This window comes from Triturus cristatus, chromosome 3_2 (assembly GCF_964204655.1).
Source record: "Triturus cristatus chromosome 3_2, aTriCri1.1, whole genome shotgun sequence".
Classification (NCBI taxonomy): Eukaryota; Metazoa; Chordata; class Amphibia; order Caudata; family Salamandridae; genus Triturus; species Triturus cristatus.
The window spans coordinates 495,839,618-495,853,540 of record NC_140584.1 but is presented as its reverse complement, the minus strand read 5'-3'; the positions used below and the strand labels follow the sequence as shown (position 1 = coordinate 495,853,540).

The window sequence follows — 13,923 nt, the reverse complement described above, 5'->3', positions numbered from 1 at the left end:
TGTAGAGCGCTTGGTAACACCTCCCGGTGTGTCCCCGCGCTATGGAGAGAGAATGCAGCAGTAGAGGAAAAAAGAAGAAGGAACCAGTTCACACAGCAAAGAGGCAAGTTTTCAGTTTCTTCCTGAATACGATTTCATTACTCTCCAGCCTGATATCTAGAGGCAGGAGGTTCCATTGCTTGGCAGCTAAGGTGCGGAATGATCTGCCACCCATTTTAGCTTTTTTGGGGCAGGTAGTTTTGAGTAGACCCATTCCTTTGGATCTAAGAGATCTGTTAGGTTCGTACACAGACACCAAATCAGACATATATGCCGGAGCTCTGTGATGAATTATTTTATGGCACCAGAGCATAGCTTTAAAAACAATCCTCTTACTGATCGGTAGCCAGTGGAGGGCTGCTAGAGTGGGACGTGAAGGAGCTCGACGGGGAAGCCTAAGCACCAGGCGAGCTGCCGAGTTTTGTAGAACCTGTAGCTTTTTTATGTTTTTCACTGATGTCCCCATGAGTAGTACATTGCCGTAATCAATACGGGACGTTATTAATGCCTGCGTCATGGTACGCCTGGAGTTAATGGGTAACAGGTCGAGGGTGCGGTTGAGGGTTTTCATCACCCCAAAACACTTGCCAACAGTCTTCTTTACGTGGCTGTCAAAGGACAGTTTATTGTCCACCCATACACCTAAGTTCTTCGCCTCTCGTGTAGGCGAGGGCAGAGGACCCAGACAGCTGGGCCACCACTCTGTCGTCCATTTGACCTCATTGCCTCCCATAATGAGGACCTCTGTTTTTGTCCCATTAAGTTTCAGACAGTGTTCATTCATCCACATAGCCAGTTTGGACATACAGGCGTTGAAGTTATCAGCTTCCTTAGAAGGAGCATGGGTCAGCGATATGAGGAGTTGCGTGTCGTCGGCGTAGGAGACAAGCTCCACGCCGAACGACTGCACCACTTCTGCCAGAGGGGCCATGTAGAGATTGAACAGGGTGGGACTCAGGGCGGAGCCCTGAGGAACCCCCTGTTCCAGCATCACCCTGTCAGAGAGGAAAGTTCCTCTTTGGACTTGGAAGGTCCTGTTAATCAAGAAAGACCTCAGCCACCCCAGTGCCTTGTTGGTAACTCCCGCTTTATTTAGACACTGTAGCAGGATGGAGTGTGCTACAGTGTCAAAAGCGGCACTGAGATCAAGCATGATGAGGGCCATTGTCTTTCCCTTATCTGCTCCCTCACGTAAGGTTTCAGTGGCCCTCAGGAGAGCTGTCTCCGTAGAGAAGCCAGTTCTAAAACCCGACTGAGATTTATGGAGAACATTATGGGTCTCAAGATGTTCCATGAGTTGACTGTTAGCGATTTTCTCTGCTAACTTGGCCACATAAGGTAGCAGGGATATAGGTCGCAGGTTGTCCATTATGTCCATGCTGATGTTTGATTTTTTCTTAATGGGTAATACTATTGCCTGTTTCCATTCCTCCGGAAGGCAGGAGGTAGTAAAGGAGGTGTGTAATAAGTGCCTAAAATGAGGTTCTAATACAGGGAAGGCTTCAGCTAAAATTTTCGGGGGTGCCGGGTCTCTAGGAGATCCCGATTTGATTTTGTTGCACATTTTGGACAAGATTTCATAAGAAGGAACTACAAAAGAGTTTAAACATGCAGGTGTATTTACAAGTTTGTCATTTTCTATGAAGTCCGTGGCCGAATCTGTCTGGTTAGAGAACCTAGTATAGATTTTATGGATTTTGCCTGCAAAATACTGTGCAATATTATTGCACGCTTCCACAGAATCATTGTGAGCGGGGGAGGTCACGTCCACTATGGATATCTCTTTGTATATCAGAAACAGTTCCTTGGAGGAATTGCCTGCTTCCATAATACGGGTATGATAATGCTCTGCTTTGGCCAGACGAACTGATTTATAATATGCTCTCTGTGCTGTTTTATATTGTATTTTAATATCTGCACAGAGATTCTGGCGCCAAGCTCTCTCAAGTTTCTTACAGGCCGTTTTCATGGCCTGCAATTCTTGGCTAAACCAAGGAGCAGTTTTCTTAAGCCTCCTGGCATTGGACAGGGTGCGACTTGGGGCTGTGATGTCCAGGGCCTTGGTGACGATATTGTTTAAATTGTCATTAGCTGCCTCACAGTCGACCCCTTTGGGAGGGCCTTCGTCATGAACAATTTGCTTAAATGAATCAAGAGAGAAGGTCTTCCATTTTCTTCGTTTGTATCGCAAGGATTGATGACGAACAATCTCCGTTCTGTCAAGCTGGATTGTGATGGGAATAATATAATGGTCCGACCAAGGTATGGGTATAGGATCAGAAGTATGCACTCCCTGCCAGTTTCCAAAAACGGGGTCTAGTAAGTGTCCTCGTTGATGAGAAGGTTCTTTATTTTTTAGATCAAGCTGAACAGATTGCAATTCCAATCGGATATCATCAGCGTTTATATCTAAATGATCTTCGAAATGAACATTGAGATCCCCTAGCACTAACAGTCTGGATTTCCTCAGTGCTAGATGAGTAATCGCTTCCATTAGGGTCGATGTGAACTCATATAGTGTACCTGGTGGTCGGTATATCAGAATACCAGAGATCGAATGATTGGGGCTAGTGTTTATTGTGAAGGTGCCGGCTTCACTGTGATCAACCTGAGTGTGTACTAGGGAACAGACTAGAGGAGCTTTTGTGGCTATGGCGATGCCACCTCCTCTGCCGTCCTTCCTGTCCAGTCTAGATAGGGAATAGCCGTTGGGCATGGCCTGGATAATATCCGGGTCCGAGTGATCATCTAGCCATGTTTCAGTTAGGAATAGGATATTAAGATTTTGGTCCTCTAGTAAGTGGTAGATTTCTAGAGCATGCTTCCGTAGGGATCTACAATTCAATAGTGCAGCTTTGATGATAGGGCCTGAGTTAGTGTCTGGGATTAGAGGGAGAGGTTCAAAGCGGCACCTCGTGCATTTTATAATTGACTGGGCAGGCATGGCGTGTTTGCAGTCGACAGGTGTGTCGGGTTGTAGAGCAAGTAGTGCGTGTCGGCCATACCTTATGGTGTTTAGAGCTGAACTGCCAGGGTTTGTGGCCCCGCGCCCCGTCCGGCCGCGGACGGGCGCAGACGGGCTGGACTTTGGCGCGCTTCCGGCGCGCCCGCTGCGCCAGCCCGCTGCGCCGTCTGTGTGGTTGACACATGATATAGGGAGGAGGAGGGTGGGAGGCCGGCCCGACTTGAGCGCTGACCTCGCCTTCCTCACTCAAGATGGCGCCCACCGCCGAGTGAAGTATGAAACAAAATCGGGTTGAGGCTCGATTAAAGGAAAGTAAAGGTGTGTAGGGTGTCAGAGTGCCTGTTTATTCAATTCCCCTTGCTATAACAGCCTCCAGAATACAGAAACGGCGATTTTTTAAAACGAATAAAATCGTTCCAAAATGTATTTATAAAATCCTAAAATCAGTATGCATAAGTTCGTGCTTCCTCCTGTCTCCTCAGCTGCTCGCAGCCCCAGCAGTACCCTCGCTAGGGAGAGCTTCTGTAAGGCGGGGAGCGCTGGACAAGGCGCGTCTAAATACAGTGGGAGGGCGGGAGGCCGGCCCGACTTGAGCGCTGACCTCGCCTTCCTCACTCAAGATGGCGCCCACCGCCGAGTGAAGTATGAAACAAAATCGGGTTGAGGCTCGATTAAAGGAAAGTAAAGGTGTGTAGGGTGTCAGAGTGCCTGTTTATTCAATTCCCCTTGCTATAACAGCCCCCAGAATACAGAAACGGCGATTTTTTAAAACGAATAAAATCGTTCCAAAATGTATTTATAAAATCCTAAAATCAGTATGCATAAGTTCGTGCTTCCTCCTGTCTCCTCAGCTGCTCGCAGCCCCAGCAGTACCCTCGCTAGGGAGAGCTTCTGTAAGGCGGGGAGCGCTGGACAAGGCGCGTCTAAATACAGTGGGAGGGCGGGAGGCCGGCCCGACTTGAGCGCTGACCTCGCCTTCCTCACTCAAGATGGCGCCCACCGCCGAGTGAAGTATGAAACAAAATCGGGTTGAGGCTCGATTAAAGGAAAGTAAAGGTGTGTAGGGTGTCAGAGTGCCTGTTTATTCAATTCCCCTTGCTATAACAGCCCCCAGAATACAGAAACGGCGATTTTTTAAAACGAATAAAATCGTTCCAAAATGTATTTATAAAATCCTAAAATCAGTATGCATAAGTTCGTGCTTCCTCCTGTCTCCTCAGCTGCTCGCAGCCCCAGCAGTACCCTCGCTAGGGAGAGCTTCTGTAAGGCGGGGAGCGCTGGACAAGGCGCGTCTAAATACAGTGGGAGGGCGGGAGGCCGGCCCGACTTGAGCGCTGACCTCGCCTTCCTCACTCAAGATGGCGCCCACCGCCGAGTGAAGTATGAAACAAAATCGGGTTGAGGCTCGATTCAAGGAAAGTAAAGGTGTGTAGGGTGTCAGAGTGCCTGTTTATTCAATTCCCCTTGCTATAACAGCCCCCAGAATACAGAAACGGCGATTTTTTAAAACGAATAGAATCGTTCCAAAATGTATTTATAAAATCCTAAAATCAGTATGCATAAGTTCGTGCTTCCTCCTGTCTCCTCAGCTGCTCGCAGCCCCAGCAGTACCCTCGCTAGGGAGAGCTTCTGTAAGGCGGGGAGCGCTGGACAAGGCGCGTCTAAATACAGTGGGAGGGCGGGAGGCCGGCCCGACTTGAGCGCTGACCTCGCCTTCCTCACTCAAGATGGCGCCCACCGCCGAGTGAAGTATGAAACAAAATCGGGTTGAGGCTCGATTAAAGGAAAGTAAAGGTGTGTAGGGTGTCAGAGTGCCTGTTTATTCAATTCCCCTTGCTATAACAGCCCCCAGAATACAGAAACGGCGATTTTTTAAAACGAATAAAATCGTTCCAAAATGTATTTATAAAATCCTAAAATCAGTATGCATAAGTTCGTGCTTCCTCCTGTCTCCTCAGCTGCTCGCAGCCCCAGCAGTACCCTCGCTAGGGAGAGCTTCTGTAAGGCCAGGTTCAGGCTCAAGTACTTTTTGACAAACTAGAAAGATAATATAAAAAAGAACTGTCCAAGTGGTGGGAGGCAGAATCACTGCAAAAGTATATTGATGTAGGGCGAGTCCCGAGAGGTCTTCGCATTTACCCAATTCCAACTTATGAGACACCAGATCCAGATATGCTTGATGAATGGTAAGGCAACTCAAAGGAGTGTTCCATGGTGATGATGCGCATATTAATCAAATATGCCCTCAAAGATCGTTCCAAGATTTTCAAAGAGATTAAAATGACACCAGGGGAGATATTGAAACTAATCTCCAAATTGGATACATTTATGGAAAAACTACAGATCCGTTTGGCTAAATTGGAGGATGAGATTACTATGAAAAAACAAAGGAAATTTGTAAGAGATTTTAAGGACTATCAGTCTGGGAGAACTTTGACCTTTTATAAAAAGTATGATCACCTGTTTACAGAGAGTGAGCAGGGAACAGTCAAAAAACCAGAAGGAGGTCCAATGACAACCGGTGACAGGTTGACTTTGACAGAAGAATGTGATGTCTCAGAAAGCAACACCTCCGATGTGTCGGTAGAGAGACTGAGTCAAGCACCAGCTAGCAACTTTGGCAGAAATAACTTCCTTAAACAATTTTAACTCATCAACAAAGCCAAACAAAATCAGCAAAGTCCACAAAATACAGATCAGGATTTTCGGCGAGGACGAGGCCAGCATATTTAAGAGATACTATGAATTTCTTGAATATGATGGAGGGTTTACATTGGGATCAAGAGTTCTTACTTATCACACTAGATGTGACAAGTTTGTACACCTCAATCAAACACGATTTGGGAATTCAGGCTATTCGACATTTTTTGCGATCTAGATCAATCTCATTATTGTTCCATACGGAAATGTTAATTGAGATGATCACATACTGTTAAAAAAACAACTTTTTCTATTTTGATGACAAGTTGTATAAGCAGTTGCAAGGTACTGCAATGGGCACTTGCTTCGCCCCCAGCTATGCAAATCTTTTCATGGGCTGGTGGGAGGAGCAAGTGTCCAGTTGCTTTGAGGAGTATGGTGAACATGTAATTTTGTGGTCAAGATTTATTGACGACATATTTTTGATATGGCGGGGTGATCTAAGCAGTGCAGAAGCTTTTATCCAGGCCCTTAATAACAACAATCTAAACATAGAACTTACATCTCAGATCAGCAGCAATAAGATAGTGTTCCTGGATGTGGAGGTAATGGTACAGAATAATCATCTTGTAACCAAACTCCACAGAAAAGATACTGCGGGGAATAGCTTGCTATTTGCACACAGTGCTCATCCATATAGCATCATCCAAAGCATATCTTATGGTGAACTTATTCGAGCCAAAAGGAATAGCAGTACTATAATGAAATTTGAAAAGGAAAAGGCTGTTATGTGCAATAGATTTAGAGAATGAGGATACACCCTGAAAGTGATTCAAACAGCTGTGACTAAAGTAGACCAACTAGAAAGAGTATCTCTTTTAAACCCAAAGCTGAAATCTAGTCGAGCAGAATCACAAATTAGGTTTATAACTACCTACTCTAATCAAGCTTTTCAAGTTCGCAAAATCTTTAAGCGAAATTGGCATATCCTGAAAACCGATCCAACTTTGGATAAATATCTACATGAAGCACCCCAAATAACATTCAGAAGGGGTTGTCTCTTAAAGATGAGCTTTGCCGGAACCAAATAACATCTAAATCTAGAAAGGACTATCGGGCTAATAATATGGGCTTCACTTGTTGTATGCATTGCAAAGCCTGCATTAACAGTAAAAACTGTACCAAAATCAGAGTGCCCAATAGTAATAGGGACTTCCTTATTTAGGGCAGCTATCATTGTAACACTGAGTTTTGTGTTTACTGTTTAATCTGCCCATGTAAAAAACTCTATATAGGAAACACCAAACATAGGGCGAAAAAACGAGTTCTTGAGCACAAGAGAGCAATACGGAACCATAATGAACAGTACCCTGTAGCCCGCCACTTTAAGTCAATGCATGGTCAGAACGACAAATTACTTTCATTTGTCATTTTAGATGCTGTAAAATCTCAGAGACGTGGTGGAGATGGAGAGCGCCAATTGCGGATTTTAGAGTCTAAATATATAATAGACTTTGAAACATTAATGTCTATAGGATTGAATTCCAGTGAGGAACTGGCAATACATTTAGGTTGACAGGGTGTGTAATAAACTGAGGGTGGTAAAATCTGGTGTTTGGCCTGTAGTAATATGGAACATGATTGGTATTCAGGTCAGAGATTCAACAATAGATAATATGTTGAACCGGACTTCCTAGTGTGTGACTTCTTGTTGCTAAATAAATAATAGAAGCATCCTGGAGTTTCCGGAGTACCTTTTTCCTGAAAGAAAGGGTTGGTTTTACATATATATATATGCTATGTAAACAGTACAATATGTAAATATTTTTGTTAAGGGGGGTATTGGAATAGCAGCATTGATATCTAAAGTGTTTCTAAAATTCCTGCAAAAATTGATCATATAGTTCCCTCCGTAAAATCTTCTGACCACAAAACCATTGAAGGTTCAACTACAAAAAGTATATAAAATATACACCTTAAAAGTTAATACTCCAATGATAAAATTATGTATGTAAAGTACAAAAATGGATAAAAACAATTTTAAAAACAATCAATAAGAACATTCATGATATCAATACAGAGTTCATTTTTCACTAGGACTACTTCTAAGATAATACATCTTAAAATCTCTCTTCATTTGCGATTATGTAATCAGGAGGAGATTAAAAGGTTATAGTCACTATTATCTCATAAATATAAGTTTCACAAAGTATAATCCCTATATCTCAACTTTCTTTCACAAATCTCTATCTCTAAAAACATTTTCACTAGAGAAAGGTATTTCCAAAGATTAATTCTAAACATATATATATACATATATATATATATATATATATATATATGTGTATGTATATGTATGTATGTATGTATGTATGTATGTATATGTATATATATATATATATATATATATATATATATATATATATATATATATATATATTACCTACTGGCGGTCGCCAGTAGGTAGTTATAGTTAGGACCCTGTTTCCATAGGAAAACTGCAACATTCTATTTGGAATAACTTTGGCGCCGGTCGACGAATCCTCGCGAAATTTTCAAAACTAATGGGGCGCTACACTCCGCTCCTACCCTGAAAGTCTCGGGGGGATTCGTCAAGCGGGGGCTGAGAAAAAAGGGGGGGTCCCAAAACGCGTTTTTCCCATGCATTTTTCCATAGGACCTTTAGACACAGCTACAGCCCGAACGGCTGAACAGAGTTACTTGAAATTTGGCAGAGAGGTAGTCTACAGGTCAAGGAAGTGCCTTTTGTAGGTCCAGTGTAAATCTGTTCAGTAGTTCCTGAGAAAATAGCATTTAAATCAATATATATATCTGTGGCAGCTTACGGTGCGCTTACGGTGCGCTTACGGTAAGCTTACCGTACGCGTGCCATGCGCGAGCGCGATTCTGATTGGCTGTTAGATCTTAGTAAACATTCGAATCGGTCGAAACCAGGAAGCGGCGGCCGCCATTTTCTCTCTCGCACTCTGAGAGGGGGAGGAAAAACAAAGGTTGAAAACATGTAAAGGGGCAGGTTAGACAGCTCCTAACCACCTAGCCTTGATTAAGGTGTCCCAAAAGAACCACCAAGACCAAAAATTCATTTTTATATTTTTTCGAAAAAACGGCGATTACGCTTACCGTACGCGTACGGTAAAAATTAATTATAAAAAAAAAATATCCACATTCTCCCCACCCCCTGTGCAAACGGTGCCCGGAGGGCACCTTTTGTGCATGGCATATGTAGAACTGGAACATTTAATAGTTTACCTTTCACAACGAAGCGCATAATATGTCCTCCGTGTGCGGACGGTGCGCGAAGCGCATCGTGCGTACATGGCCCATCCAGCGTAACGTGGGCACGCGGTGCGCGTAGCGCACTGCGTGCCCACCGTGCGTGCACGGCACTAACTGCGTAAAGTGGGCGCGCGGTGCGCGAAGCGCACCGCATGCTCACTGTGAGCGCACGGTGCGCGCACGGAACGAACTGCGTTAAGTGGGCGCGCACGCCACGAACGGCGTAAAGTAACTTAGCATTTAAAAAACCGTACAAATTCACTGAAAAAACCATAGGTTTCACACACGTTATAGTTAGGAATTAGCATTTAAAAAACCTTGCAAATTCACTGAAAAAACCATAGGTTTCACACAAGTTATAGTTAGCTGTACATTTCACTCGTAAAAAACCAATGAAATTCCACGTTATAGTTAGTGCAGGCAACTATAACTCACGCGACCGCAATCCTCTGCTGATGCTAATACTGTATTTAGACACTTATTTGCCCATGTCTTCTTCCATTAAATTTTAGCTATACATATATTACAAAAATTTTTTTTTCATAAAGACACATATGTCATCTGCAGAGGATTGCGGTCGCGTGAGTTATAGTTGCCTGCACTAACTATAACGTGGAATTTCATTGGTTTTTTACGAGTGAAATGTACAGCTAACTATAACTTGTGTGAAACCTATGGTTTTTTCAGTGAATTTGCAAGGTTTTTTAAATGCTAATTCCTAACTATAACGTGTGTGAAACCTATGGTTTTTTCAGTGAATATATATATATATAAGTATGTATATATATATGTTTAGAATTAATCTTTGGAAATACCTTTCTCTAGTGAAAATGTTTTTAGAGATAGAGATTTGTGAAAGAAAGTTGAGATATAGGGATTATACTTTGTGAACCTTATATTTATGAGATAATAGTGACTATAACCTTTTAATCTCCTCCTGATTACATAATCACAAATGAAGAGAGATTGTAAGATGTATTATCTTAGAAGTAGTCCTACTGAAAAATTAACTCTGTATTGATCTCATGAATGTTCTTATTGGTTGTTTTTAAAATTGTTTTTATCCATTTTTGTACTTTACATACATAATTTTATCATTGGAGTATTAACTTTTAAGGTGTATATTTTATATACTTTTTGTAGTTGAACCTTCAATGGTTTTGTGGTCAGAAGATTTTACGGAGGGAACTATATGATCAATTTTTGCAGGAATTTTAGAAACACTTTAGATATCAATGCTGCTATTCCAATACCCCTCCTTAACATAAATATTTACATATTGTATTGTTTACATAGCTCTTGGCTCATTACTGAATGCACTTTCTCTGCACCTGCACTTTTTGTCGATATGATATGGTTGCATATACTTGGCATATGATAATGTAGAATACTTTGGAAAAGCTCGCTAATGTACTTCACATTTGGTGGTAGAGCAAAAGTAAAAATGGTGGATAAAGAATACCACCTGAAAATGTAGTGGGTAGCAGTCTAGAATGATCATGAAGGTAAAAATAAAAATGTGACTGTAATTAGCACCTGTCACTTTAAAATGGCGATCTAGAGAGCTGGACTCGATGGTCCAGTCGAAGGCGTAGTGGCGAAACGCGTAGACCGTCCTTATCTCCGCACTAATGGTGAAATAAATATTTAAAAAGTCGACACTTGCCTGGATCTGTTCTTTATGGTGCCATGGATTCCTGTTGCTAGGTGAAATAGCGCTGGCGAATTTGGGAATATATATATATATATATATATATATATATATCTCCCCTACTGGCAATAGCCAGAAGCTAGTTACAGTTAGGACTAACTTTTCCCATAGACAAAGAGATTTTTGTTTTTCTAATAACTTTGGTGCTATTTGACAAATTTTCACCACATTTTCAAAGCTAGTTTGCCACTAACTTCAACTGCTGTCTGGAAAGTTTCAGGGTGATTTATTTAGCAGGCCCAATATGAAGGGGGGTCCCTATGCAATGTCTATGGGGATTTCCCAGTATTTCTGCATGACTACAGCCCGAACCACTGAACCGAATTGCACCAACTTTTGCCAGAAGATAGATCTTGGTCCAGATAGATCTCTTTTTGTAATTTGGTGTAAATCTGTTCAGTAATTTCAGAGTTCTTAAAGAAAAAAATATATAGCTATCTAGGGACGCCATTCCTTCGTGGCTCTACTCTCAGGGGGTTCGCGGATCGCTTCTCAGCTGGGCCCAAGGAGAAAAGATTAACAAAAACTGACATAATGGGTCAAGATAGAGGTATCCTGACAGCATAGGGCACATGAAGGGGTCTCTGGCCAATCGGTGGATACTCTGAATACACGCAGTCACACACAAAATCCTCATTGTGCACAGCAAGAGGCTATGCGCTGCATGGGGCTCGCGAAATGCGGGGGTTGACCGCAGGTCCTGGCCGAAGACAAGGCCCTGCAGCCAACCCCCACTACGCACAGGCAAAGGCCGTGCGCGCCAGCAGTTAGATTAACGTACGGTAATGAAATATTACTTTACACAAAAAAACATAGAAGTTCACTGAAGAAACCAAAGGTTACAGGGTTGTTATAGTTAGGTTCACATTTTACACACAAATAACGTCGAAATTCAGCAGTTATAGTTATACTTATCCGAGAACTTATAGTTAAAGTAACTTTAGACACCGAGTTATAATTCCTTAACATAAGTATAACTTATAACTGCTGAATTTCGTTTTGTGCGTGTAAAATAGGAACCTAACTATAACGCCCCTGTACACTTTGTTTTTGGAGTGAATATATGTATATACACAGACACACTTTTGCACCCTGGTGTATTTACACTTGCTTCCTCTCAAGGCCCACATTATATTTAAAACCTGCTGAATCACCTATTAAGGATCCCATGCTACCTGGTGAAAGAATAATTTACACTCCGTAGGTCAACACAATACAATGATATTAAGGAGATTGTTAGATTGGAAGGCTTCCACAACCTGGAACAGCAGCTTCTCTGTGTATATCAGTCTTGCCCCATAGAGAAATTAGTTCCTAAAAGAGCTTATGAGCTCCCACCACCCAGGTGCAGGCCCCAGTCAAAATACTTCACCTTCCTCCTCCCCACGTGGAGTACATGATCTCAAATCATCGTCCTCAATGCACTTGGCAGGTCTTGAGATTGTGCTTGTCATCTGCCCATAAAAAGGAAGTAAAAACTTAAGAGAAAACCGTGGAGATCGTAGAGACTAGGCTTCGGTCTCAGTAATTGATTTTTGAAGGAATCCTCTGGTTGTTAAGAAGTCACTCAATGAATGTATTGGTTGTTGGGGGTTCGAGAACTAACTAGGGAGAGACAGTGCATCAGTAATGGCAGTCAGGGGTCATATGGGGCTTCTGTGCATTTAAGCATTCATCTTGGCATTCACCTAGGTTTCGTTCAACATGTAGCATCCAGTCTTGCCTCAAGCGTCAATTGTTATGACCTTCACCACAGTCTTGCTTTTTCTGTGCCTGCTTATTATTGAGGCCTGTTGTGTTTCAGACAGTGTGTTTGATGTATAAAGCCATGAATTCCAACTTTCCTGTCTCCTGTGGTATGATTTCTCTTGGCAGCAAGTTGTGGGTCATGGTTTAGCAAACAGCAACCACTAAAACCTTTTCGTGTGTTCCTTGAAGTCCTCCTTTTTACTGAGGATAAATCTGCTTTCTGTCTTTCCACATCGCAAATTCTTCTTATACTCGCTCAAAAAAGAATGTCAGAACTGCACCATGGTGTTATGGGGTGTAAATAGTTGTGCACTATGTATGAAATTCAGATGCTCACATTGCTAAAGGATCTGCTGCCCAAATATCTTTATATCATCATCAACTGTTTAATCTTAATCCCATTCTCCAAGGCCCTGATTTACACCTTTGCAAGGTGGTCATGTGACCAGCTGATCAAGCTTCCTTGGAAGACTAGGATAGCTACTCGACGTTAGTAATTTGATTTCAACACGGAGCTAGCACTATTGATATGTTTTTGCAGCCCTTTAGTCTACTAAGATGCTCATTGGGGCCTAGAGTGTGCTACATAAAATTACAGACTGACTAAATGCATCTTGTGAGGAACGCACTATGTACATTTAGTATTGGTAATCCTCTCAAAAACGTTTCGGAAACAATTGCTCCAAATTCCTCTATGTTCTCTCGGGAATGGTGTCTTCCAAAGCTGTCTTAAATTGCGCTCTAATGCCATACGAATATTGCTTGCCTATTTACTTGTGTTAGTTTTTATTTGCATTATTTCCTCATGTTTCTCTTCGTTGATGCCTTTTAATACAGTTAATCAAGGTTGCCTTTGATGGTGAAGTAAGTCCTGAGATGGTTGATGTTTTTAAGAAACAGCTAATGAAGTTCCGCTATCCCCTGTCTATCTTCAGTACGTTTGCTTTTGCTGCTGGGCAGACCGCCCCACCAATAATCTTACCAAAGCCGAAGGAAAAGAACACTTCTTTTCGGTAAGAGCTTTCGTCTGGTTTACCCCCTCCACCCTTCTGTTGAAATGTTCGCAGTCTGATTAAATAGTTACTTTGAACTCGAGTGAATTATTTCTACCATTTCTTATGTGTGCCTAATCTAACTGCAAATAGAAATTCGGTTTTAGATTAGTGTGCCTTACTGTTCATTGCCCATATGCGTTTACATGACAGCAGGCCTGTATATTTAACATTTGCAAATGTTACCTAATTCATAACAAGCATTGTTAAAGCTTACCATCTTCTCCTTCTCCAGCAGCAAGGCTGAGCATGCAGCATTATGAATCTCACCCAGTAATTTTATCACGTGATGTTCTTTGGTAGTATCGACTGGACAAATTTGTGCCACGAAATAGTTTTTCCAAAATATGGGCTGGTGTAAAGTATGGCTGTCGGTCATGGGTGTGAGAGAAGCAGTGTAAGAGCGGGTTACGATTAACCAGAATAATTAAGAACACATTAACCATAGTATTATAGCCAAGTCTCCTTTT

At 42.2% G+C, this 13,923-nt stretch overlaps 1 protein-coding gene across 6 annotated transcripts in view; it reads left to right on the top strand.

The window, feature by feature from the left end:
* SBF2 (SET binding factor 2) overlaps positions 1–13,923 on the top strand; it is a 2,080,461-nt gene that overhangs the window by 1,495,746 nt on the left and 570,792 nt on the right. For all 6 annotated transcript variants that reach the window (XM_085648170.1, XM_085648169.1, XM_085648168.1 and 3 more), the window contains exon 24: positions 13,239–13,414. In XM_085648170.1, coding sequence (XP_085504296.1) covers positions 13,239–13,414 — 176 coding nt within the window. The remainder of the gene's footprint in view (positions 1–13,238; positions 13,415–13,923) is intronic.